Genomic DNA, 25786 nt, shown 5'->3' with positions numbered 1-25786 from the left:
TGGTCAATGGTCATATGGTTTAAAAATTGTTCATCACGTTGCTGGAAACGTATTCAGGTTTCCTGGTGTCATTTTTAATCTTTTCGTTCAAACAAGTTTGTCAAATTTTGTTAATAAATAATTTTCTTTCCATTTTATACAAATGTTGTATTACTGTATATTATTAGTATTATATATTAGACACCCCTACAGGTTCGGAATATTCGGATTGCTGTGCACACGGAATACTATTGCTGTTTCGATAAATACGTTCGATGTGTGAATCATTTTATACATTTATATTGTATCAGCACTTATTATATACATTTTTCGCGAATCTCGTTGGCAAATATTGGGCATTTTAGGAATGAAACCGAGTAAATTATATAAAGACTTTATTATTATCGTATATATATTATATGTCTATAGCTGTGAAAAGAAATATTCTATACAATATATCGTAGTAATAAATTGTGTTTGATCGGATTTTTATTTCAAGAATTTGTCAATACGATTTACAGCTGCCGGTAGGTCATATAATAAACTTAAGTATAAGTCATTATTATTAGTATATGGCGTCGGTGACGTAGGGTTTTCTTAGGCGGGCGGCCTGCAGTCCGTGGCGTGGAAGGCGGAAAAATGTCCGAAGATGATAGTGATGTCGTTTGCATCTGTTCGCCGTGATGAGGACGCGAAAACGAATGCGGCATGTGTGCTCGTGTGTGCTCGACGCAACGATGCCGTTGATGATAATAACAATAATAATATGAATTATGACCGCCGTGTCCGACAAAAGGAATCGTTTCGGGCGTACGTCTTAATATTTTCGTCGTTGAAATAAATCCTCGTCCCTTACACACAAAAACACGCTTTTATTGCCGTGTTACAGTCGTGTTTGTTGACAATAATAATATCATACTCGGCGGGTATATACGCGATTTATAATAATGTGTATAATATTTTATACGTTGTGCGGAGAGTTCATCATATCGCCCGAACCCCATTCACCGAACAAGCCATAGTGTGGTGCGGTTGTAGCAGTTTTCCCTGCAGACGTTCGCGGAATATACGACATTGTTGAGCTTGTATAATATTATTATTATTATTATCATTTTATACAATTTTCATCCTTTATTTTGTAAATAATACACTTAACCGGGGCAGGTGGACATATTTTCTACCGTCACGTGTGTGTGCAGACGTGCAACATAGGTACGTGTGCTCGCGCGCGCGTATATACCTATTTATACGCACATCACACAAAACTAAACAAAAGCCTAAAAAATGATTTAACGTTCTGGAAAAAAGAATGAAGAAAAAAAGAGTTTAAGCGTTCGTTATATTTTTGTTTTTTGTTTGCGCTATTATCGGTATAGGTATCACAATATGATACCCAACCCTATATACAATATGTTTTACCCTCTAGTATAATGTGCACATACATCGCAAAACCTACAAGACAGCGCCGCTGATGCATTATACTCAACACAATACATAAAAGTATATATATAGAATAATGATAGACTTGCGAAAAGATTCTATAATATGTATATATATAGAGATGTATAATAGTATATTTGTATACAATTCACTAATATACTATACTGCTGCAGACACCAGTAAAATATACAGTTCATGGTGGGCCACCCGTTTTTCAAATCGTGTCTGTAAAAATTCAAAATAGTAAGACACGATGGGCCACACCCGACACCACGTGGATATAATAATATATTGTTGTCAAACCATATAAGTTTTGTATTTCATTGTTTGTGTATAATAGCGGAGCCAAAATATTTTTGCCAGAGTCTCGGGGCTTTAGGCTTAAATTAAGTCCTGATTTATACTATATACGTGTTTTGAACTACAATCGTTTGAAAAATTGTATAATTATATTATAATCAGTGGTGAATATATTGGAGGAGGGTCTGGGGGTCTTGACACCTCAGAAGCAGATATATACATATACATATTGTATTTCATACTTGTTTTTATAAAAATAAAATTAATACATTTGAAACAGATGTTATTTTTTAGGACCAGGACCCTTCTCCCCAGAAAAATTTTGAAAATCCGCCTCTGACTATAATTAAATAGTTACATACGTTTGTATATCACGTGTCGTGTTAAAAAAACACACAAATTCAATGAATAAATTCCTGTACGGTCAATCGAATTAGATCGCGTGTTTAATATGCTCTTTATCGTATTACATTGCGCGTTCATCGCGGGTAAATAAGAGCTAAATACTTAGTATTAATGGTTTTTGAATTGATAATAAATCTTGTTGACCTACAGCGGATTAGCCGTATACTTAATATACAATGATATAAATAATACGGTTGATAAAAACAGATCATACTCTCGGAGTTGAAGTGTGCTGTAGTACGGAGCCGCTGATGGTATAATATTATGTCGTTTTAACAATAATATATTCATAACCGGTGCGCTCACGGAGTGCGTGCAGCAGACGAGATACAGCAAATAAAAAGGGTTTCTTTAATGATTTTTCAATGATCCCTGGCCGCTTGCGGGGACAACATAATAATCCCGCATATATGTTAATCCGGCAGAAGCCCATCACGGCGGCAGCCCCTTCGTCCGGGAAAAACGAAATTCTACAAACATATTATATACCTACTACATTAACGAATTAGTTGTTAAAAAATATATATCACGTACCGTTTTTTTTTCCACGTGATGTACCCCGTCTATCCGGCCTTTCGCGCTCTCGCTACTTTCTACAATGGTACCTATACCATCGCTACGTGTCTATAATATAATACGTTTAATAATGCCGTAGGAACACTATGTACACACGCGGACTGCTCGTCGACGGGTCGGTCGACAGTTGTAATGACATAAATTATTATACGACCGTTGTCATTCTCGCCGCCGCTGTTTAGACTATTCCGCGCTCGCGACGATGTTTTCTATATGATAATCCCGCGCGACGCCCGAAAGCTGTTTGCACCGCACACAATATACCATTATCCTGTCACCATAAATTCAAGGAATCGGCCGTATTAAGACGCAAACACGAACTACGTTGCCGCCGCCGACGGCACTCGGGCCCAAATGATTGGCAGTCCCCTCTGCGGCGGAGGATATATTATGCATATCACACACGATTATTCCGTACAATGACGTATGTGCCGTGCTAAGGTTTTGTAGAAATGTTTAATTGTCTCCTTTGTACGGTCTGTGGGAAACGATTTTACGGAAAACGCATTTAGTGTCAACGGTATACGCACAATGCACTACGTTGCGTTTAAGGGGCAAACGGACCACTCGCTCGTCTAAAAATTGACGTTACTGACGTCATATTCGTTCCTCGGCAATTATATTATGAGATGACAATTGGACGTTTTAGTAATCGGGGAAGTCTTTGGCCGTATAAGCGCGCGTTTGGTCGTAAAATATTTTAAGTCGATTTAAATATTATACAATATTATAAAGTTAAGAGTTGCCTCACAATTATTAATGTAGAGTTTTTATTATAGTTTTATTTATTTTTTAATTGTACTATAATATTGTCAGTTGTTTAACTCTTAGTTTATTATTTTATAATTACGTTGTATGTATCATTGTGTAATTGACAGTTGTATTATTGCAGTATTCGTATAATAAATAACTAAAAAGAGATTATTCGACCTGGGATTACTCATAAAATACTGTAATCACCCCTGAGGTCCAGACATAAAAAAAAAGTTATTGGACCAGATCGGGCTAAAAATTGTCAACCCATGCAGACTTCTAAATAAAGTTTATTGTATATAATAACTATATTACACAAAACTCAATAATAGAATATAGTATATGGGGCCACTTGCAAATTTTCTTAAAATAATTTTCATATTTATTTATAATATTCAATATTTTATCTATTTAATTGTTGAAATTCGTTAAAAAAAAGACCAATATTTAACCACTTAGAAAGTGGATGTGTCAGTACTCTCAAGGGTGATATTTTAACGGTGCATAAGTAAAACAGAATAATTCAATTTTAAAAATGTTTCGATTACAACACTGTCTAATCAAGAACAATATTTTATATTATGCTAAGTTTTTTACTACTATTTATCAAAATAATATGTATTTTTATTATTTACTGTTCTAAATAAATTGTGAATATTTAAAAAGCCACTACGATTGATAAAAAAAATATTGAAATTGTATGTTTTTTGTTGCGTTGACAAATTAACCTAAATATTTTGACTGTATAATGTGTATTATTTCTAATTTTCTGAATAAGTATTTGAAAATATTTAATAATGGTCTCTGAATTGTATTAAAATTGCCTATACTATGCCCCTTTAGCAGGTGTGGTGCATAAGACTATTTAAAAATGTTTGAGTCAATGCGTTCTTAGTATTAAAGTTAGCCTCCGAGAACAACTCTCAATTCTCGTCAAACAGTAAGATTAAGAAAATTTTTTTTGATATTCGTAATTTACGGACACCATTTACACCATTTACAAAATTATGTACTACCAGAAGGTGTATTGTCCAATTACTAATGATAGTTTTGTTATTAAATTTATTTATTTTCGTGGTTAAAAAAAATAATACCAATACATTTTGATAATATTTATATTTTGTTATTTATACAGCGGAACACGAAATATTTCTCATGACGAATTGTATTATTCTGATTTGAAGTATTTTAACATAATACGATTTAAATAGAGGACTGAAAATGAGAATGCATTGCTCGCCATTTATGTTACTGCTCGCAATATGGATTTAGCCACATGACAGTAAATTTATATTTGGATTGAAATAGAAAACTGACACAAAGTCAAATGTGGCATAATCTAATTTTCTGTTTCGCGGTTGAGAGCTGAAATGTTAAGATTTAACAACATTTAAAGGTACTAATTAAAATTAAAACTTTTAAACCGTTAGCAAAGAATTTATTTGATTTTAAAGCATGCGTTTTTCTAAAATAGTTTATGTTTTTTAAGTTGTGGGAGAATGTGTGGTGAATCATAAACTTTTTATTCTCAAGCCACAAACAGTTTGGGTGGTTAATTTTTTTTTCTTTCGCTGGAAATAGTTTTCTCACATCTAATATTTCATTTTGTTATAAATCTGTAGTTATTTTGTACTAAACGTATACGAATTGCAGGTTAACCGTCAAATGGCCGATGATGGTGAAGGCAGAAGGGATGGATTATGGACCGTGTAGGACGGATTATAATATTTAGAAAGTAAGTGGCTGTAGTTTAAATGTTTGATACCGTATGCGTATTTTTGGTATAGTTGTGTAAGATACGTATAATCCAAGTAATACTTATAAAATGCATTATACTCATCGTAGGACCGTTAAAATTTAATTTTACCTAATAAAATAAAAATACTGCATAAGTATTAACGTTCTGTTCTTTTGTAGTTCAGCTTCAAATTGATTGTAGTCTATAACTTTCGCCAGATACGCACCCGCTGTGATGAAAACGTGGAATAATATCATTCTCTATATTATATAGGCTTACCACATCGTGTTATATTATTTCAGCATCCGCCGTCGGACAATTGTAAAAATATATTCTATCGGTGTACATCTTCGGGTCACCTAATAGTATTTTTGTGAAAATAATAATAGTAAAAAGAAATGAATGTTGTCGATTGGCAATTGTACAGTTCATATTCATTCATAAAAGAAAAAAAATGCAAAAAATCAACCATTTTCGATTGTAATTCGTAGCATGACTCCGGGTCGTTCAGGCGACCGTGCCGTTTTCTGCTGTCGGATTAGGCTATCTTAGCGCAGGTAAAGTCGTAAATCTAGTTGACCGCAATGGTTTTGCATTGTTCTGGAGCGTAGAATTAAATTAGGCGTGAAGCCACCCAAAATCATTGATAAAGAATAGGTATTATATTATAGTGCCATATACATATACGCAGTCGTACCCAGATTTCCGACTTGACCGTTATGTTTTTATCATTAAATAGTGGGACCGACCTGTGCCAAAAAATGTATTATTTGCACTTTTATGTGTGGGTTGCAAACAATAAATACCTTATAGGTTAGGTAGGTACTTACGACCGGTATACAGATGCCAGATCAATCGTATGCTGCTGGTTAGCCATTCATGCGGTAAGTCCTATATGAATATAATACAATAATGCGTCGTATCGAACTGTACAAACATCCTGTACACCCATGAACCTTAAAAAATAACGTTTTGGTGTATTTTCCGTTATCGTTCGATATTCAATTGACCCCACAGAGTGGATTTCCAACGTGCCATTATACTTTATGAGTATATTATATAAACCGCAATACGTATATTGTTATTTGTTATGATTATGTATACTGCGATCGTGTAAACGTAAAATCAGCCCATGTAAAATTTTAAATTTGTACACCGTGTGGCCAGGAAGAATATTTTACAATTTCGCGCAATAATTGTAGTTCACTTTATAGTTTTTAAATAAGCGTCAAGCATAAATAGATTAAATAAAGAATAAATGTATAATAATAAATAAAATAGAAATATATATATGGTTTGTACGAATTAAAATGGTAGTTATTCTATTAAATTGATTTGACTTTTTTGAATAATTTCCATCGTTTGTAAATTTAAATTGTTGTAAGAATTAATTTTAATACATTTTAATTAAAAAAAAATTAAATATTCAAATCTAAGTTCCTCGAGATGTTTATGGTGAGTTGATTATGTATATTATTCTCATACTTCCACTTAGTTTTTAGGAGACTTTTGAACAGCTTAGGGGTTATACATATGTAAATTTAAAAATATTCTTTTTTTCAAATGTTATAGACAGGTAACGATTTGTTTTAATAACAAAAACCTCCTTTTACAATATAAATGGTAATTATTATAATATTACAATTTTATTTTTATTCATTAAAGTAGTTATAAGTGACATTTTTTATTATAATACATGTTGTATACTGTTTTACAGTGTGTGATAACGATTCCTATGATGGATAAAAATATTTTAAATTAAATAAATGTATATGAATACAATTCTAAGCCCTCGGAGGAGGGTCCTTTTGAAGCCACTAGAATGTGATATCACTCTGTAGTTACGACAGTGAAAAAGAATCGCTCAGAATCGTATCATTATCCGTCATATAATACAATAATATAATAATAATAATATTTTTTGTCGGAAAACTGTTCATATTATACCCACTACAGTGTAGTAGATATGTATTTATGCCATACGTCTGACTTTTACGTTTGTGATTGAATTTGAGTATCGTTTCTTATTATTTTTCGAGACGACGACGGCGATAAACAGCTGATATAAATTATACATACACCCCAAACACGTAAAAATATTTACATCGGGTCTTTCGTTTCTACATAAAACATAATATTATCATGTTAGGTAAAAATCGCCCGAACTGAATTTATTCACAGACGTTATAATAATACTAATATAATAATGTAATAATAATAATAATATGTGTACCGAACGAACGCGAGTGCGTAAGGCTGCATCAGATTACGCCGTATTTGGCGTCGGTCGGCTTGACGTTCATTTGTCAAAACCGACATTGCATGGGTCACTGTAAACGAAACGATAAAATAATGTACGAGGTGCGGGGGAAAAAAATAAAACAAACAAAAAAATAACCAAACGAAATCAAACGACGATTTCGTCTCGGATATTATGTCAAAACATGGATACACGAATAAATCGCTATTTCCCCTTGCACCCGTTTGACGCCACGCTAATGGTTATTCGTCCCCGAAACGTATCTGTGCACATACAAAATAAAGTATCCCGTTTCTGTGTTCCGGAATAATGATTAAAAACCATCGAACTCGGGTGAATGTCAAAACATCGTTCATCGCATTTGTCAGCGTGCAGGTAAACTAATGGACATTTGCAGCATTGCGGACGAACGAGATTATCCGAGATTATGATTTCATAATATAATTGAGGTACTTATGTACCTAATAATGATCGTAATAGGTTGGTGATATTCGTATGCGTAAGACTGGGAGAGTTGGGTATGTTTTCTGACTCGTATAAATGATTTAATATAATAGAAAATAAAAAAAAGTCGAGTTAATTTAAAAATTATCTGATTCATAAATACATTTTTACTCCGTTCAAAATTAATGAATTAAAATTTAAAAATTTGTTAAGAGAAAAAATTTGATATTTTAAAATTGATGATAAAAATGGCATGCCTAGGAGAGGTCAAGAGTCGGATACCTTAATTAAATTTTCGGATTTTCTTGTATGAAATCTTATTGGACGTATACATCATAATATATATCATTGACTCTTACATAGCAAATAGGTTATTTTACTTTATTATAATTTAACTAAATTTTAATATTGTAAAATACGGTAACCGACAATCTCATAGAGTCGCAGACGTTGTGTCGGTTAAATAAAAAATACTATCGTTATAAAAAAATTCAGCATTTTGTTTTATTAAATTAAAATACATATGTTCATCGACGGATAAGTGTAGTAATCTCAATATAAACAATACTATAAAATATTATTTTCATTAAATATATTTTTATTGGAAAGTTGCTCGTGGAATCATAATATAATATAATACAATATTATTGTATACAGTTATATCAATAAACTTTGAACAAAAATTTTAAAATATAAAACAAATTATTACGTTTTTATTTCTTACTTTTTAATTTTTTATTGATATTAAATATATTATGTATTTTTGATATTTTATTATATTTTTAAAATTATTTTTTTTGTAACAATTAGTGATTACAAACACATTGATTACATCATCATTTTATTATTAACAATTATTAATTTGTGTATTTTTCTGCAATAGTACATTAGAAGTTGTGATAGAAATTAAATTGAAGAGTTGTTTGTAAAAAGAAAATATAAAATAGTGATAAACATGCGATGCCAGAATCAGTGTTACCTTATTTATATAAAAATATAAAATACCCAAATTCGGTAAGGTAAATATGATTTGTGTAAACATCTATTTTAGTTATTTATCTAAGATAAAATATGTATTATCCATTGAGTATTTACCCACAGTCTATCACTGAAATCGCAGTAAATCGTTACTGGTCGCATACTGTGCGCCTAGCTAATTAAATATTCAGCGATCAAATTAAAAATACTTGGTCACCTGTATAGCTATACCGGTTTTTGTTTAAAATTGTCCATAAAAAAATTAAATTCTCGCTGTCGATATATTTCTTGATTAAAATTTAATTCGTTGAAAAATTGTACGATATAATATTATTGTGTTTTTTATTGTTTTATTCGTCGTTTACCAAGTTATAAATGATTCATGTACCTACTTATTATATTTATTAACTATTGTCTTAAAATAGGTTTATGAGGAATGGAAAAGAAATTTCAATAATGCACCAGTCAAATTATACTGCAGACACCCGCTGATGTTTCTTTCATTTTTTGAAAAGCATTGATTTTGACACGTACCTATATGCACTTTTACAGCGCCACGTCCAAATGTATCGCAAAGGCTGAATAATAATTTGAATTATTGTTGACGGGAAACTAAAAAACACCTAAATGTCGACACATATGAGTGCGGAAGAATCGAAAACCAGCCCCGTACGTACGTTAAACGAAAATGCCTATTATATATTATATGTTATTATATGTGTTGTGACCGGTAGGACTGCAGCGTTGAAGACGTGACCGAGATTCGTGTAACCCAACCTAATGAACCCGTACTGGCTATACCTATGGTACAATATAATATTATAAATGCGGTTCCTTCTATTTTCCATAATAACATTAAATAGGCGGTGAACATGCATAATATAAATGTTATTATATTTTTGTTAGACGTCCGTTTGGTGGCGGCTGCGGACGGCGGTCTTAGCCGCGGCCGCGCCCTTTTTTCGAAAACACCGTGTAATAATTTATACGTAATATTATTATTATTATTGTTATTATGAAATATTTGTATGCGCATATTGTAACAATACATAAACATGCGTAGCTGGATAACGTTATATAGTCTGCCCGGTTTCGATATGTGTAATATAATATCGTGCACACGTCGAGTAGTCGCCGGATACGAATTTATCGTTTCCAATAACACGATTATGTATATAAAAAAAAAAAAAAACGAAAAAAAAAACTCGTCGACGATCAAGGAACAAAACGCCGTTATGGAAATATTATATTATTATTAATTCGGCGCCACGCCACATTGATTTTTATATGTTTTCCTATTAGTTAAAAACCTATATTATTATTATACTGCCTACTGTCGACTGTAAACATGAGTTTAAAATTATTATCGCGATCACGTAGTATACATCGTTACATAATTGGACACACTCATCTAACCCATTCATTTCTTTTATCAGCAAAAAACCGGCACCATCTTGTGACGTTTAAAGAAGGAAACATTTCAATCGATCAACTCATTATACAATTTTTATTTTTGTGTTCCAGTAACTCTGAACTTCTAAAAATGAATTCGGGCTTGATGTACTGACTAAGTGAATAGTGATCGACTTTTGTAAATACACGGAAGCTTACGTAAATTCATCGACAATCCATCTTCGTTTCAACAAACACTTGCTAAAGAAAATATTGAAGAAGGGTATGTACATTTTTTCACTAAACAAACCTAAACCAAAAATTGGAAATTTTTCATTAGAACTAAAGTATATCATTTTAATTTATATCATGTGGGACCTCGAATCATAGTTAATTCTTTTTAATTAGTGAATATTAAAAATATATATATGTATCCATAGCAATATTATTATCTATATATCTATATAACTCAACATTACAGAAATCACGTAAGCCGATCATTTAAAAAGTTATTAAGAACTTTAAGGTTCTAATAACCAATGCAATTTATAAATTTATTATTTAATATAGACTGTAGTTAATACTATAGTATATATTAAAAACCAATAGAACCTTATATTAAAATGTTGAACCAATTTCTGAAACACATTGAGATTTGAGTCAACGAATATTATAGAAACTGCAGCAGCGTGATGCATTTATATTTTATCATTTGAACGATACATAGCCCAAAGACACGCTCGGTCATATATTATGAAAATTAAGTCATACAAATTTATTCTCATTAAAATTTTTGTTAGTATTAACAATATTTAAAAATGTATCAACCTTTATTTTTTCTATACAATATCTCGTAGGTATACATAATATTATACAAAACGATGCAGATATAGGTACTGGTATATATTTATACATAATAGATGGTGGCTGGTTCACTACGACGAAAAAAAAATCACACACTGCTCTATACGTATAATAAATACTATATAGTCGCGTTCGTTTCGCTCGACGGTGGGGTGACGTTTCAATTATTATTAAAAACCGGCCATTTCGTTAGCGGAGGAAAAAAACCGCCGCAATGCTATCACACGCATACACACATTACAAACATTATAATAATATATACAAAACGACGAGCAGGGGAGCGAGAAACGTCTAAACGATTATTATTTTTGTTCCTGTATATTACCTATGCATTAATATATATGTTAACATTTAACATCGTCGATTGATCGGTCGGAATTTTCGGAAACGAGAATGGAATTGCAGCGATCGACCGAATATTATTAATTTTTTTTTCGTTTATACTATAATATCGGAACGTTCATCACGAAATGTATACATAGAGCATACACGTTTGCAGCGATTATTAATACGATTTTTTATTGTTTGCCGTTAAATAAACACGTTGCGGCCGACCTTTGTGGCTCTGTATATATAAAATATAATATAGAAATATAATATTATACGCTGCGTGCATTTACACGGCATGAACCTTCAGTAAACATAACATAGGTACATGCTATATATTGCAATATAAATCCACAGAGGTAAATTATTATATTTATATATCACCACTGCATCAACTTGCTCTTCTCTCCCCCTCCCATCATATCACTCGAGCGGTTCCGCGATTTAACGACTGCACGTCGCGCTTAGTATTATGTGTACATACATACAGTGACTCACCAAGCTGTATAACCGCGGTCATTGCCATCTAAACCTTTGATTGTACTCGTTTATTCAAATTTTGCATGGTTTTTGAAATTTTCGAGTATACCTAATTATACTTACTTAAAAGCGCCATATTTTCAAATTTATAATCCGAGTAGGTACTTACTCGGATTATAATATAGTGGTTTTTAAGTTTAATTAAATCAAAATATGAACGGGCACTCTTCAATTACCGAGTATAATAAGATGTATACCTATCTGTTTTATATTTTATTTAAAAAAATAATATTATGATTATAATATATATATTATTGATTAGCAAATGCCGATTAAAGTGCATACCTACATTTAAAAAACATCAATCACCGTTTTAATTTATAGTATTCAAAATAAAGTTTTTGTTTTAAAAATGTGAGTTTAAATATCTTATAAGCTACCTAGTACTTACTCCACAAACTTACACAGTATAATATATTATAATATAGTATAATATACTCGTTTAAAAATATCGTCTTTAAGCTGGCTTAGACAACTATAGAATGTGAATAAATTTAATAGTTAAAGAATGATGATAGTTGAGAGTGAGCATCATGACAACTATTACAGAGTTATAATTCTGTACATAGGTACATTATTAAATATGTATGTCGTATTCAGGTATACCGTTTGTAGGTTTTGCGTTCAAACGGATTTGCAAAAATCTAGTGAAATTCGCTGAGCAAATAAAACGGTGTGTATTTTACGCACCTATGAGTCCTTCTTCTCCTCCCCCTTTTCCTCCTCTACTTTCTCCTCCTCCTACAGCTACATCCACCGCTGTACGTGATTGCTGACATCGAGTGGTTTACGAGCGATGACGTTTTCTGTGGTCGGTTCCCTAAAGCAGCTATTCGAAGGCACTAAACCGATAAACAGTACCGTAGCAGAGATTTGATTTCGAACACGTCAAACAATCTATTTAAGGGTGTTAACTACTATTACGTGAAGAAGTAACTTTTTTTTTATTGGAAAATAAACATGTAATTGTATATTTTTTTAAAAGGACGTCTTACACGCACATGTTGTCTCCGTCTTACTAACGTAAAACATAGAAAATACGAGTTCAGCGGAATCCATTTTATGATGTTAGCTTTAATTAATTAATCAATAGAAAATATTAAACTAAATATCAAACGTAAAGGTAGAAATAGGACTGATTTCATAGGATTTTGATTCTTTTGGATTTCATAATTAAAAGACGTAGATTTAGGTACAAATAATTTATTCTGAAACAATCAGACGCAAAACAAAATTGCGTATTACATTGCGTTCATCAGTTATAGCATTAACTATTTTGTTATATACAATCTATATCGGTCTGGCGGTCCATGCGTGATAATAATAAATAGGTTATTAAAAAAAAAAAACTTTACTTATTTAATTATTTATGTGTATTATAATATTATTTAACATGGTAAAAATATATTTTTTTATTTGTCATTAGTTATAATTTTAAAGCATATTATGCTTCTTTTTTTGTATATGAAATTTGTATACATAAATTCGTTTCAGGTCATTCTGATTCCAAATAAACCAATTTATTTTTGCTTTTTTTATATAAATGCTTTTTTAGTTATTTCAGCTGTAGAATTTTTATATGTGTATTATGCTACTATAATAATAATAAAAAAAAAATTGAATTAATAAGAAACGTAGAAACCCAGAATGCGTTATATAGGTATTGGATTATAGTCGTTTTCATTATCGGGTTGTTTATTAAATAATATATTAAACGTATAGATTGTCGATCTAGATATTAATAGCCTGCAGTATGCCTATAACATCGATATCGACAATTTCAAAATTTAAGATTTAGTGTTGTAGTTTGAAACCTTTTATGTGAAGTATGCACCGATCACTTCAGAGGATGTAGAGAGTTCGTTTTCTGTGTTAAATGTTAAATATTCTGTCGGACAAAAGAGTCAGTTTCATTACTATACAAATCGAGGAAAAACATGCAGGTAATCAATTTTTTTTTTTTAATTTAAATTAATTTTCCAAATTATTTTATTAATTTCTATAACTAGTTTGTGTTATTTTTTGGTCATGTCTTTTTTGCTTTTTTAAAAAATAAATATACTTCTTTTTTCGCTTTTTTAAAACAATCGTGTGATTTTTTAGTTGCTTATTACCTATGCTTTAAAATACGAGTCCTAGTTATAATATTTTATACAGTGTACATATTCACAAAGAATGCTCACCTCGTTTTTTTACTTAATAAAAGATTTATTCAATTTTGATTTTTGGAATATACTTAGCCATATTAATTTCAAATTATTGAAATTTATTGTATTACTAAAGGAGTAGGTATTCTGTGCAGAAGTTTATACTTCTGTTTTTAAAATAAGACCTCCCATTTTTACTGTAAATTCTTAAGTGGATAATTTTTTTGAACACTCTTATACCTAATTCGAAAATCCTAACAAGTCTCTGTTATTAAGATGTTTATATTAAGAATAGAATAGATGTAATAATATTGAATCAAGTATTTATTATTTTAGGACTATTATTATAAATGACGTATAAATATGTATTAGTAGATTAATTTAAATTACTAACATTTTCAAACTTCCATCATCCTCATACATCATTTAAACACAATACTATGGACCTATTATTAACAAAGTTAAATAATTTAAGTACCTACAATTCGTTTGAATTTCGATTTTCATACAACATCGGAAAAATGATCCTCTAACTAATTTACAGTAGAAAAGGAAGGTTATTATTTGAAAAAACGGAAAATTTGTATTTCCGCAGGATATTTCTAAGTATCTATTACAAAAATGTTAAAATAATTGCATTATTGAAGACAAAAAAAATGATTGAGTTTGTTTGGAAAATTTGCCTGTATATACAAATACATTTGTATCACTACAAAACGTACACGTATTACAACAATTTTACACATAAAAAGCACATACAAATATTGAGTTGTCACGTTGATGAATAATGAAAATGTACCTTACCTTCACCCATCCAAGTTGAGGTACACGACCAGTATATACATATGACATGATATCCATGTCATATGTACACAGAGTAACAATTGTAATTTTTTATACTATTTAAATAAATCACACATTAAATACACATACTATAGAATTAACTAACATAAAATATACATCACACTCGACACTTTTCGACTCTGTCTAAATTGCTATGTGTTATTTAAATGACGTACAGTTGTCTACAACTCGCAGTGGTAGTTATAAAGAGGGGGGATTGGTAAAAAAAATTGGTGATTCACCTATCGCCCCCCCCCCTTGGTATTTGATTTTGTATATTTATTTTATATTATATGTACATACATAATATAATATATAATATATATATATAAATGCTATGTGGGGGGGAGGGTTGGATTTATTTTTGTCCCCCCTAGAACATAATATATAACCACCATAGGCACTTCGACGTTCTTCATTAACATAGCAAACTCAAAGACACAACTATTTTAACAGTTATTTTCCAATATTACACGCATTGAGGTATTAATTAAAATTCGTTTAACTGTGTAAATCAAACGCTTGTCTACTTATTGATAAAAATTTATTTCAAAAGTGCTAAACTCTTTAGTCACGATAAACTTATTCACAAGGAACTATAATAATTAATAACTTATTATGATTTTGCCTCCGAATGCCGATTGCGTTGCATAACAGTTACGTACATATTTTTAAAATATCGTTTAGGGAGACGGACATGATATAAAATGAGAGTTATATAGTTAGTAGTTTTACGGACTTTGAATAATATACATAATATAATCGTTGACGTGTGTACATTATTATATAGATACGATAGTATAGAAACGGAAAACCAATTCGCGTCCTTTTCCCTTCGATTTCTCCCACCCCAGGAGCGTGTTCTCTAAATAGGTATATGCTAGTCGTGCAGCAAACATCCGGAGAAGCAAACGATTTCACTCTCGACGCCAAAACTACGACGGAACCGCCGCCGCCGTCGCTGACCCATTAATCACAGGGCGTGCTCATTGTTCGCGCGTTTTATCTGTCGCCGGCCCGTCGAAGTCTTCCGAAAATTCCCTATTATTTATATATATATTATATAGACGCGCGTTCCGCGTGTTCTTATGCACTTCAGTGGAAATTACAAAACGGATATAATATATATTATATATTATAATATGCAAGAAGCAATACCATACTATAGTCGTGTATAAATAATAATAATAATACACAATCATATATTCATATATGAATAAGAGTTTATCCCGCACACATCACGCAGCATCATCGTGCTCTTCTTGCGCAAGAGTAGGATAATTTTTAAGATTTTTTAAAATTTAGAAGAATTTAAATGTCTTGTAGAAAAAGTAAAGTTATGACCCTATAGGTTTTGTCCTACTAGGTTTTTTTATCACTACGAAATTTAAAATTATAAACGCTATATGAAATACCCATCTAACTTTTGGAACAGACTTTCTAATTTTTTTTTTTTTTTTTAGTACCCAAGTCCGAAACGAACATACAACTGGAGGCACCCAGGGGCCTGTCAATTCTTTCCTCAAAGACATCTCTGCATACGCATACGGATTATAATATTATCATGTACGCGTCGAGAAAAATGTGCTGTGAACGCTCCGTCGTTGTACGTACTATATACAATTTATAATACACGCGCGCGATCGCTGCTGCACGTCAGCTCCCTCGGTTTCGACACACACTCACACAGTAACCAGTGCGCGCGCGAGCTATACTCTCCGAAATAATAGTAATAATAATAACGATAATAACAATAATACAAGGGACCTATACTTCAGATTTATTTATCATGAATCAGCAGCGGCGGCGGTCCCTCTGCTGCACACATCACTGTTAATGTGCAATGTGCATATATATATATATGTATACGCTTACACTATTGTGTCTGCACGGGCGCTCGCGAGCGTGTGTGCGAGCGTATATATATACATATTATTATATGACTCACGACTACCATATTATACAGGACTGTGACGTCGACGACAACCCTCGGAGGGGGTTCGCCCCAAAATCCCTTATTTTCTGCGCGCTTTGTGGGGTAATGGTGGACGAAACCCACACGCGCACCACACCGCATCGGAGACCTCGACAACATCGCTGCGGCAAGTCGATCTCCGAGGCAGCGACCCCGTTGCAAAGTCCGCAGGGACGACGCGACGGCACACATAATAGTGTTATTATTATATATAGCAGGATGTAAAATATATGTGAAAAAAAAAGAAACGACGTTTTCAAATTCAATATCATAATATATAATGTACGTATATATCATGTATATAATATATATTCATATGCATTTTTCGTTTAACAAATTCACACACTAGTATAACAGACTATACACATTTATATATATAAATATATTTATCACAAAAACGGACCACGATTTCATGAACGACGTACGCGCACGTCATAAAACGTCGTACAAAAAACCCGTTTTTGTCAGAGGGCGAATATATATAGAATATGCTTTGGTTTTATTTTGGCAACTTCTACACTTATGTGACGTATATACTATATAGATTACAATAATAATAAAAAAGGCCCCGGGTATTGATAAAAAATCATTTTTACACGTAAATATTAATACAATAATAATAATAGTTTATAAACCTAAACGCTAATATCACAACATTGAATTATATAACCTAAATGCTCGGTTGATTGGTTGATTGTCTATACACATATTATAATATGCATGTACAATTATATTATTATAATATACATCGTTAAGAAACATTGTTAATTCAGTAGAAACAAACGAGAACCAAAAATCGATTCTTTACACGTTTTACACGATCGTTAATTTATAATATATAATATTATTATTATCTGCGACGATATATTATTTACAGGGTCGTGCGTCGGACGCTATTCGTCGGTGGCGCCGTAAGGTCTCCAGATCTTCTCCTGGCGGGGTTTGAGCTGCACTTCCGGACTGGACGACCGGACGACGCCCACGCTGACGATGTCGATGTCCGGACTTGGAGCAGACTCGCGCTTGGGCCTCTTGCACGACTCTGGCCGGAGTCGGTCGTCCGGGCAGGTGGTGGTCGCTGTCGCGGCCGCCGTGGTGGCCACCGCTCGAGCCGTCTCGGCCGCGTGCCGTTGTCGCTTCGTGGGAACGACGCTACCGACGCCGCAGTCGTCCTGCGCCGCCGGCGTAGCCGCTGTCGGATCTTCCTCGGTGCGCGGCGGCGTGGGCGGCAAACCGTGTAGACCGTTGTAGCCGGCGAAGTTGAACGCCGACTGGGGTGGCAAGTCGCAATACATCTGCGAAGCTTCCATTGCGTCTGCAGATAACAGAAAAACAGGACAGAAATTAGAACCGTTTTGAGCGTAGGTACATAATATTACGCACACGTTAACCGGTTAAAAATAGTGAAAAAGTAAGATATAAGTTATCATATTGTATTGAAGTTGCTGTATATTTGTAAATAATACGCTGTAGTAGGCATTTGAAAAAAAAGTAATCAATACATTGTGTTAAACAATAATTTACCTAATATTAGAATTTAAATACTTAGATGAAAACTATAACTATACTAAAATATTATTATAAATATTATCTATGTTATTGATTTTCTCATAGGACGGAAAAAAAAATTATTTATTGAGATTGAAAAAGGACACCAAATATCGGTACCGGTTTCGTATGGGTAGTCTGATTAAATAAAATATGGGTTCCGGTCAGGTTCCGGTCCTAATACGAGTATTTTTAATTTCTGTTCGAAACGCCTTGTTCAATAATATTGTTATGTATTATGTGTACATATGCGATTTGTCAAACGGGATTAGATTTTTTCCTCATTCTTCTTTTACGTTATTCGGAATCGCCTATTCAAATGGAAAATTCGATTTGCTCTCATTCGTTTGAACTGTGCCGCGGACGGCTAGGGGTGACGAAAAATAAAAAATAAAACCCCTTTTTCTGTCCTGCGTTACACTGCAATACGTGTGTACGTATATACACAGTAAACGTCGCGCGCGTAACAGTAAAAATAATAATAATAATATATTATGTATATAAATTTTCGTGTACACTTACTGTGAAGTTGGAAGTAATTGGCCGCTATGTACTGGTAGTTGAGCGACCCAGGCAACGCTGCGCCCTCCAGAAGTCGTTTGTATTCCATGATCATGCCGTAAGGCGGCAGGGGACCGTGCATTGGGAACATGCCACCGTAGCCGTGGATCACGTCTGAAACACGTCGAAAAATGTTTAATGACATTGACATTTAATTGTTTATAATAAGGTATGAATGGCATAACATTTGCCGATTATCGATAAACATAAATAAGTACTATAGATATAGGCATTAGTTTAGTAGTGGGTATTATATAATATAAACTGTGAAAAAAAAATTATTTTCATTTTAATAGTTTGGAGTTGATTTTAGCTAAATAAATAGCCGTGTTTCCGAAGGGAGCTCGCATGCAGTTAGAATTGAATTTGTTATGCTAATCAACCATGTATGTTAATTATTATTATTATTATTTTTTTTTTATTGATAAAAATTGGGAGTGAAATACATTTTTTTTTTTTGACGTGTAGCGTGCAGTATCGATTTTAATTGCGCTTTAAATTATTAACGGATGCCACTGTGAACTCGGTCTCTCTCGTTTTCCACTCTCTCACTCGTTCACTCACTCACTCCGACCGGATTTTAATGGCCGATGCTGTGGCATAAGGCATGATGCATGCGTTGTGAATAGGGTGGTCGACGTGGATGGGGCTCGGGTTAAGCCCCGAGAGCTTATCGTAAAATCCCTCTGCTCCCCGAAATCTATTGTAATTTTTACCCCTTTTGTGGGACATAAGAGGGTCAGTTTTATGGCCAAATGTTTACTACTCGGGTAAACCTCACCCCTCAACCCCTCGGTCAACCATCCCTCTGGCAGTGTTCGACACTACCACCACTACACCGCTGCTACCGCCACCGCCACCACTGTGCACGTCATCCTTCCACTACACCGCCTGCCTTACTGCCAACGGGTTACAATAGTCGACTAAACCGGGAGCTATTGTGTGTGCGAGTCCGCGTTAAAGGGACGTTTTTTAGTGAACTCCATTGTACACAGTAAAGCGACAGGATACTTTCCCAACCCTCCTCCACTCGTTTCAGTACAACAGTTTGTTACCTCTTGTTATTATTTCACGTCGGCGAAAATTAAAATCTCTATACGTATGGTATACGGATATATTTGTCGTGAGGTTTTGTCGGATAATTACCAAAAATCACAGTGACAAACGAACCATCAAAAAAATATACAGGTTAAATAATTTATTATATCTTTACAAAGTAATATGGTTATTCACGTTTAATAGTTATTTCACATAAATTATTGATAAACGGTTATGAGTTATGAATAATATCTGTCCATATATTATTATTTAAACGATTATTGATACAATTATTGCATTAACATATGATAAGTACCACTTAAGGTTAATACTAAAATATTATTTTAAGCCAACGTATTTAAATGTAGTATATTTTTTAGCTATGAGACGATCTCTCTGTTTTTTTTTTAGTTTTAAATAATTTCTTTCGAGTAAAGAAAGTAGTGCTGTGTATAAGAATATAAGAATTATAATATAAATTGTTGATTGATGTTGTACATAATATATTTTATACATATGAACAGATATTTTAACTCCAATTAAATTTAAAAACTTGTCGTATAAACATAAAGTCATGTGTATGAAATCGATAACATCCTTTGTGTAATATATTATTCACGAGAAGCCCTCGGGACAGTTGGAGTGATTTCGGGTAAAAGCGCGAAAATAATTAAAAAGGGGCTGCTTTTCATATTACGTGACTGGAAGAGAGAGGGTAGATTTCACATGGTCATTTCCAGACGCGTAAATATCTATATACATAATATTATATATGATATGGAAAAAAAAACGAGAAAACAATCGATTGATACAAATAACGGTCATTGTTGTGGATGAAGTGGGTAATGCACGAACGGATTCATTAAGCATTCCCGAGACTACTTAATCAATTCGAAGGGAACGTTTGCTCTGAAAAAAAATCCGAAACTATCCATGTACAGTTATGTCCGTTTGTGTTAATTGCGTTAATACGCAAAAAAAAACTGAGTGGGTTTCGAACAGAGGGAAAAAAGCGCAAGGGCTTTCCCAATCAACTTCACGTCACGTGAGCGTGTGTGTGTCTTCCATTATCTACACTGTCCGCTTATATATATATATCATACATAATATATACGTATACATTTTATGTATAAGCTATATACATATAACCTTTCCAGCGAAAGACCAGCAGATGATTAATGCACTACCACGACGACTACCAGATAATCCCACATATGAACAAAAACCCTTTTAGGCATTTTGTATTTTTTTTTTTTTTGTGTGTGTTCACTGTGACGTCTTTCCGTACCTTCGTTAACGTTGTTGCAACCCAATGAGTTTGACACACTATACCTTTTTTTTTACGTTAGAGTGGTGTGTGGGTATATACGACATATGTATATATACAGCGTATGTTAATGTATTTTCCACTTCGGAAATGGAATTTGCGCATTTGGACAATTTTTCCATACCATCCTACTTTTCCTACCCTTACACGTTAATACATGAGAATAACTACCCTCGGACAGCGACTGTAATATCCGCCCAAGAGCATATACGAGAAAACGGTCGCAGGCCATTAAAACCCCGCTTATCAGCGTTTTCCGACCGGAACTCAAGTCGGTAGCAATCGCTGAGTTTTTATACATTCTCGAAACTTGATAATGCCCATATATAATATAAATTGTAAACATTCTACATTTTTCGGGTTTTGGTTTTATTAGAAACAACTATAACTACTAAACTAATAAAGTACAATAATATGTTGAACACGAAAAGGTGCATAATTACCTACCTATATTCATAATTATATGTTTAATAAAAGTGTATTAATAGAATATTTAACACACCTAGCTATGTTTCAGTTGGTATATATCTTATAATGTATTACTGATGAATATAATTTATGAAATGTATCAAACTCGTAAAATAATACACGGAAAGAACGTTACAATAGGTACTAATATGTACTACAACATGTATCATATGCAGTTGTATTAAAATCACCAATGTAAGGTATAGAAAATGAGCATCTTTACAATGGTTTTAGATATAATTTTGTAGTACAAAAAAACCTTAACTTTAAAAAAAAATTATTTTATTTAGCGCTACTTTTAATAATTAAAATTGAACGGCTGGCTTAGAAAAATATAAAAAAAATACGGACACCAAAATGTCAAGTATTAAATTATTATAAAGCGTGTTCAGTATTTTTTTTGTTTAACATCAATAATTGTAAACTTTATTTTTAGCTAAATAGATTTTAGTGTACCTATATGTATACTTTAAAGATGAGTATACACATAATGTTGTAAATTTGTAAATTGCTGCGCTAATAATTTAAAAAAAAAATTACTACATATATAATAATGCGTATATTCATGTGCTATAATATAATATACAGTTCGAAATATATCGACATTTAATGTCAAAAGCGTGTCACAACAGTTTTACGGCAAATGGACAGTAATCTAATTAATCGGTGTGATAGATGCTGGTCGCGAGGTGGAGGTATAGTGGAGTCGCATATATTAAAAGAATTAAATAGTACGCCGATTTCGGTTTATATAATGTTTTGTCGGCCTAAATTGATTATAATCATTATATATATACTATAATGGGTAGAAAATGCAAATAGCCATTGAAAAATATAAATTTATATTGGATCTATTTACAAACGTTATTATGTATAGTAGTATAGGTTACCAGTGGAAAGTTAAAATAATGTGCTGCTCGCTATTTCGATTCTCGTGACAACATTGTATAATATACTATGTTATATTATATAACAACTGCAAGTATTTTTCTATGCTACTGCACGCATTTATATACTAAATATTTTATACATGAAAATAGCGCGCGTATTGAAACAGTAAACAAAAATGAAAATCTTTTCTCCCCGCGCTTCGTGTCAAAGATCAATGGTGCTTCATTGAAATAACCCGAAGTTGGGAAAATAATATATGTTTTTAACGAGTTCGGGCCGCGTGTCGAAAGCAAAAGGGTCTTTAACCCTCTACCGTTTGTCATAATGACTGCGAAGTGCGAGGGGAACGGAGAAACCATTGTCAACTGTACGTATGTATATTGTACATGTATATAGTTTTAATCTAAAATTACGAGAGTAAAAAGTATTATAGTGAAGTATTGTTTTTTTCATTTCAAAATTGCACCGATTTAAAGAAACGGAATAAAACAATATTTATTTTTGTTTTCGTGCACTATTATAACTATCGCGCTATACGTATATTATGAGAGTGATAAAAAATAAACGAGCCGGAAAAATTTAGTTCGAAATCAATTCAATCGTACATTTTTCTTTTAGATTTTAACAACTTTTATCTCGTATAATTTCTATTTATATTATATTATATACGTTTTAAGACTTTAAATCAAACTAAAATTTGTATTGAATAAAACACTTACCTCTATGGTTCGACCGAGGGAGCCTTGGACCGTCGACGGTGATTTTAATGGCCTTTACGTAGTTGGCTACTAACACTGCTTGGTCCTTGCATTGAACTGTGATGGTGAGCGTTAACAGCTTACCTATAATATACGTAACAATAAATTATACATAAAATGTTTATCGCACAAGTATATAATTTTATTATTATTTAAATAATTAGAAATGAAACTATATAATAAAAATGTAAGATCGCGAATCAAATATTTACGACCGGAAGATTAAATAACAATAATAAAAAATTGTAAGTATTATAAATACCTACTAACGTAAAAGTTTTTTTTCCGAAATTCTTGATGTATTATAATGTAAGGCGATTCATCACGTGTACATTCTAATACTCATTAACCAGGATATTTGATATAGTTACTAAATTTAAAAATTGTTTTAGACGAACCTCTTCCACTGCGACCGACGAATCGGAGGTCGTTGAAGACGGCGATGCCGGTGGCGGACAGGGCTCGGTAGTTCCTCATGTCGGCCGACGGATTCTCGTCGTTTCCGGCCTGTACGACGACGACCGCACCGTCGGGAACCTCATCCAGCACGACCACCTTGAACGGTATCGGCAAAGATTTGTTGGATCGCCAGTGGCCGGGCAACACCGAGCAGAATACGGACGGGCTGCCTGTGGCCACCATCTCCTTGCCGTGGATGGCCCTCACATCCTCGAGAATGCATGCCACGTATTTCTGGTACACTGCGTCGATGTCCTGCGCAAACGAATCCGAAATATTAGTATTGATATTGATTATAGGTATTTTAATAATATCGTTAAGACAATAATTTAAAATTTTTTACCAATTTTCTACCATATATTGCTATCAAATATTTCTATAATAAATAATACTATATTATGCGTGTACGCATATAATATGTTCTGATAAACTTTAAAATGCTATTATAATAATATCCTGCACAATATTATAATCTATATTTTGAAGACTGATAGATCCATTTATAATGTTGTACTGTTGAACGTGCATATTTGTAAATTTATATAACCTCATTTAATAATATAAATAAAAAAAACATGTTTTCATCGATATTTTTCAAATAATTTTTTATCATTTCAAATTTTAAAAACGTCCGTACATATATAAACCCGCATTAAACATTATTGTCCAATTTATTTAAAATTAGCTATCAACAAGTTTTTATTGTTTGTTTTATTTTCAACCCATTTTTAATTAATTTTACGGCATCCCAAAATGATTACTCCGAAAACATTTCGTACACAAACATATGTTAAACATTTTTAATTCGAAAACTAACGAAATTGAAATTACTGTCAATCGAATTATTTGTTTTTTTTATAAAAGTAAATAGAGAGTTTTGAAAATATCGGAAAAGTGTTGTTTGTGGGTAATTTATACTTTTATAACAATAATTAAATTTAATCAAGATTGATCGTAATAATATAATTTAAATAATTAAAAAATACAAAAGTTGAACGATCGACGATGAGGTTTACATAAAACAAAAAACTAGAAACTTAATAAACATCACTCGAGTCTCCGTGCATAGGTATTACTATTGTGATATAGATACACGCCGCGGTTGAAACTTTTTTAAAGTTGAGTTTTAAAAAACATTACGTAAAACTATTATTGGCGATCACTGAGCAGGTTACTAAATATTATTGCACTATTATATTACGATATTATATAATATACTTGCCATGTTGTTTGCAGAAGTCTCGACGGTAGGTATTATATGTCGGCGGCAGACGACGAGATCACTACACTGTTGAGGAAGACAGACGCACGGAGTGTTGCCGCGACGGACTCGTCACCTGAGTGGTGGTCGGAGAAGAGTGACGAGAAATTATTAAACAAAAATAGAAAATAAAGTACAAAAAAAAAAAAAAAAAAAACCGAGCCAAAACGAAAAAACCGAAAACGCGGTCGGAAAAACGACGGCCCACGCGAGCTTGGCAGGCGTGATCGGCGGCGGTGCGGCCGACGGTAGCCGAACCGGCGCGACTGTACAACGCACACTATGTGCAGCAGTGCTCGACGCGTCGGAGGGTCGTCGGGCGGTGGCGGTCCGGGGAGGGCGAGTGGCGGCGGCGGTCGCGTGAGAGAAGTGGTGTGGAGGAAAAAAAAAGGTGAACCAAAAACGCGACAAACCGCGTCACCGATCTCGGCACAACTGAAATATTCCGCACGCGGACGACGGGACCTCGTGTTATGTCGTCCCCACCTCGCGCCGCCGCCGAACCACCACCGCC

At 33.0% G+C, this 25786-nt stretch overlaps 1 protein-coding gene and 1 long non-coding RNA gene across 2 annotated transcripts in view; one reads left to right on the top strand and one right to left on the bottom strand.

Annotated features, from left to right (window-relative positions):
- Positions 1 to 17189, top strand: part of LOC114126745 (uncharacterized) — a 32848-nt gene extending 15659 nt beyond the window's left edge. The window contains exons 3-8 of the long non-coding RNA XR_007605399.1: positions 4589 to 4849; positions 5107 to 5188; positions 9299 to 9546; positions 10398 to 10548; positions 16450 to 16592; positions 16953 to 17189. This is a non-coding gene — a long non-coding RNA (uncharacterized LOC114126745). The remainder of the gene's footprint in view (positions 1 to 4588; positions 4850 to 5106; positions 5189 to 9298; positions 9547 to 10397; positions 10549 to 16449; positions 16593 to 16952) is intronic.
- A 25-nt stretch (positions 17190 to 17214) lies between these two features.
- Positions 17215 to 25696, bottom strand: LOC114126744 (segmentation protein Runt-like). Its single transcript, XM_050204935.1, has 5 exons — positions 25234 to 25696; positions 23951 to 24266; positions 23514 to 23636; positions 19032 to 19184; positions 17215 to 18276 (listed from the first exon to the last, which is right to left on the bottom strand). Exons 1-5 carry the CDS (start codon positions 25234 to 25236, stop codon positions 17855 to 17857), a joined length of 1017 nt encoding a protein of 338 aa, XP_050060892.1. The 5' UTR covers positions 25237 to 25696; the 3' UTR covers positions 17215 to 17854.
- Between the last annotated feature and the right edge of the window lie 90 nt (positions 25697 to 25786).

The sequence above is a fragment of the Aphis gossypii genome, chromosome 3, assembly GCF_020184175.1.
Source record: "Aphis gossypii isolate Hap1 chromosome 3, ASM2018417v2, whole genome shotgun sequence".
In the NCBI taxonomy this organism is placed as follows: domain Eukaryota; kingdom Metazoa; phylum Arthropoda; class Insecta; order Hemiptera; family Aphididae; genus Aphis; species Aphis gossypii.
The sequence above is the reverse complement of the archived record's forward strand: the minus strand, read 5'-3'. Positions and strand labels throughout refer to the sequence as shown.

What these genes read in the sequence shown, in the direction of transcription:
- LOC114126744 (XM_050204935.1), bottom strand. An exon ending in CGTCGGTCGCAGTGGAAGAG is followed by an intron (nt 23,637 to 23,950) that starts GTTCGTCTAAAA and finishes CGTATATTATAG; the next exon opens with GTAAGCTGTTAACGCTCACC. An exon ending in CCCTCGGTCGAACCATAGAG is followed by an intron (nt 19,185 to 23,513) that starts GTAAGTGTTTTA and finishes GACGTGTTTCAG; the next exon opens with ACGTGATCCACGGCTACGGT.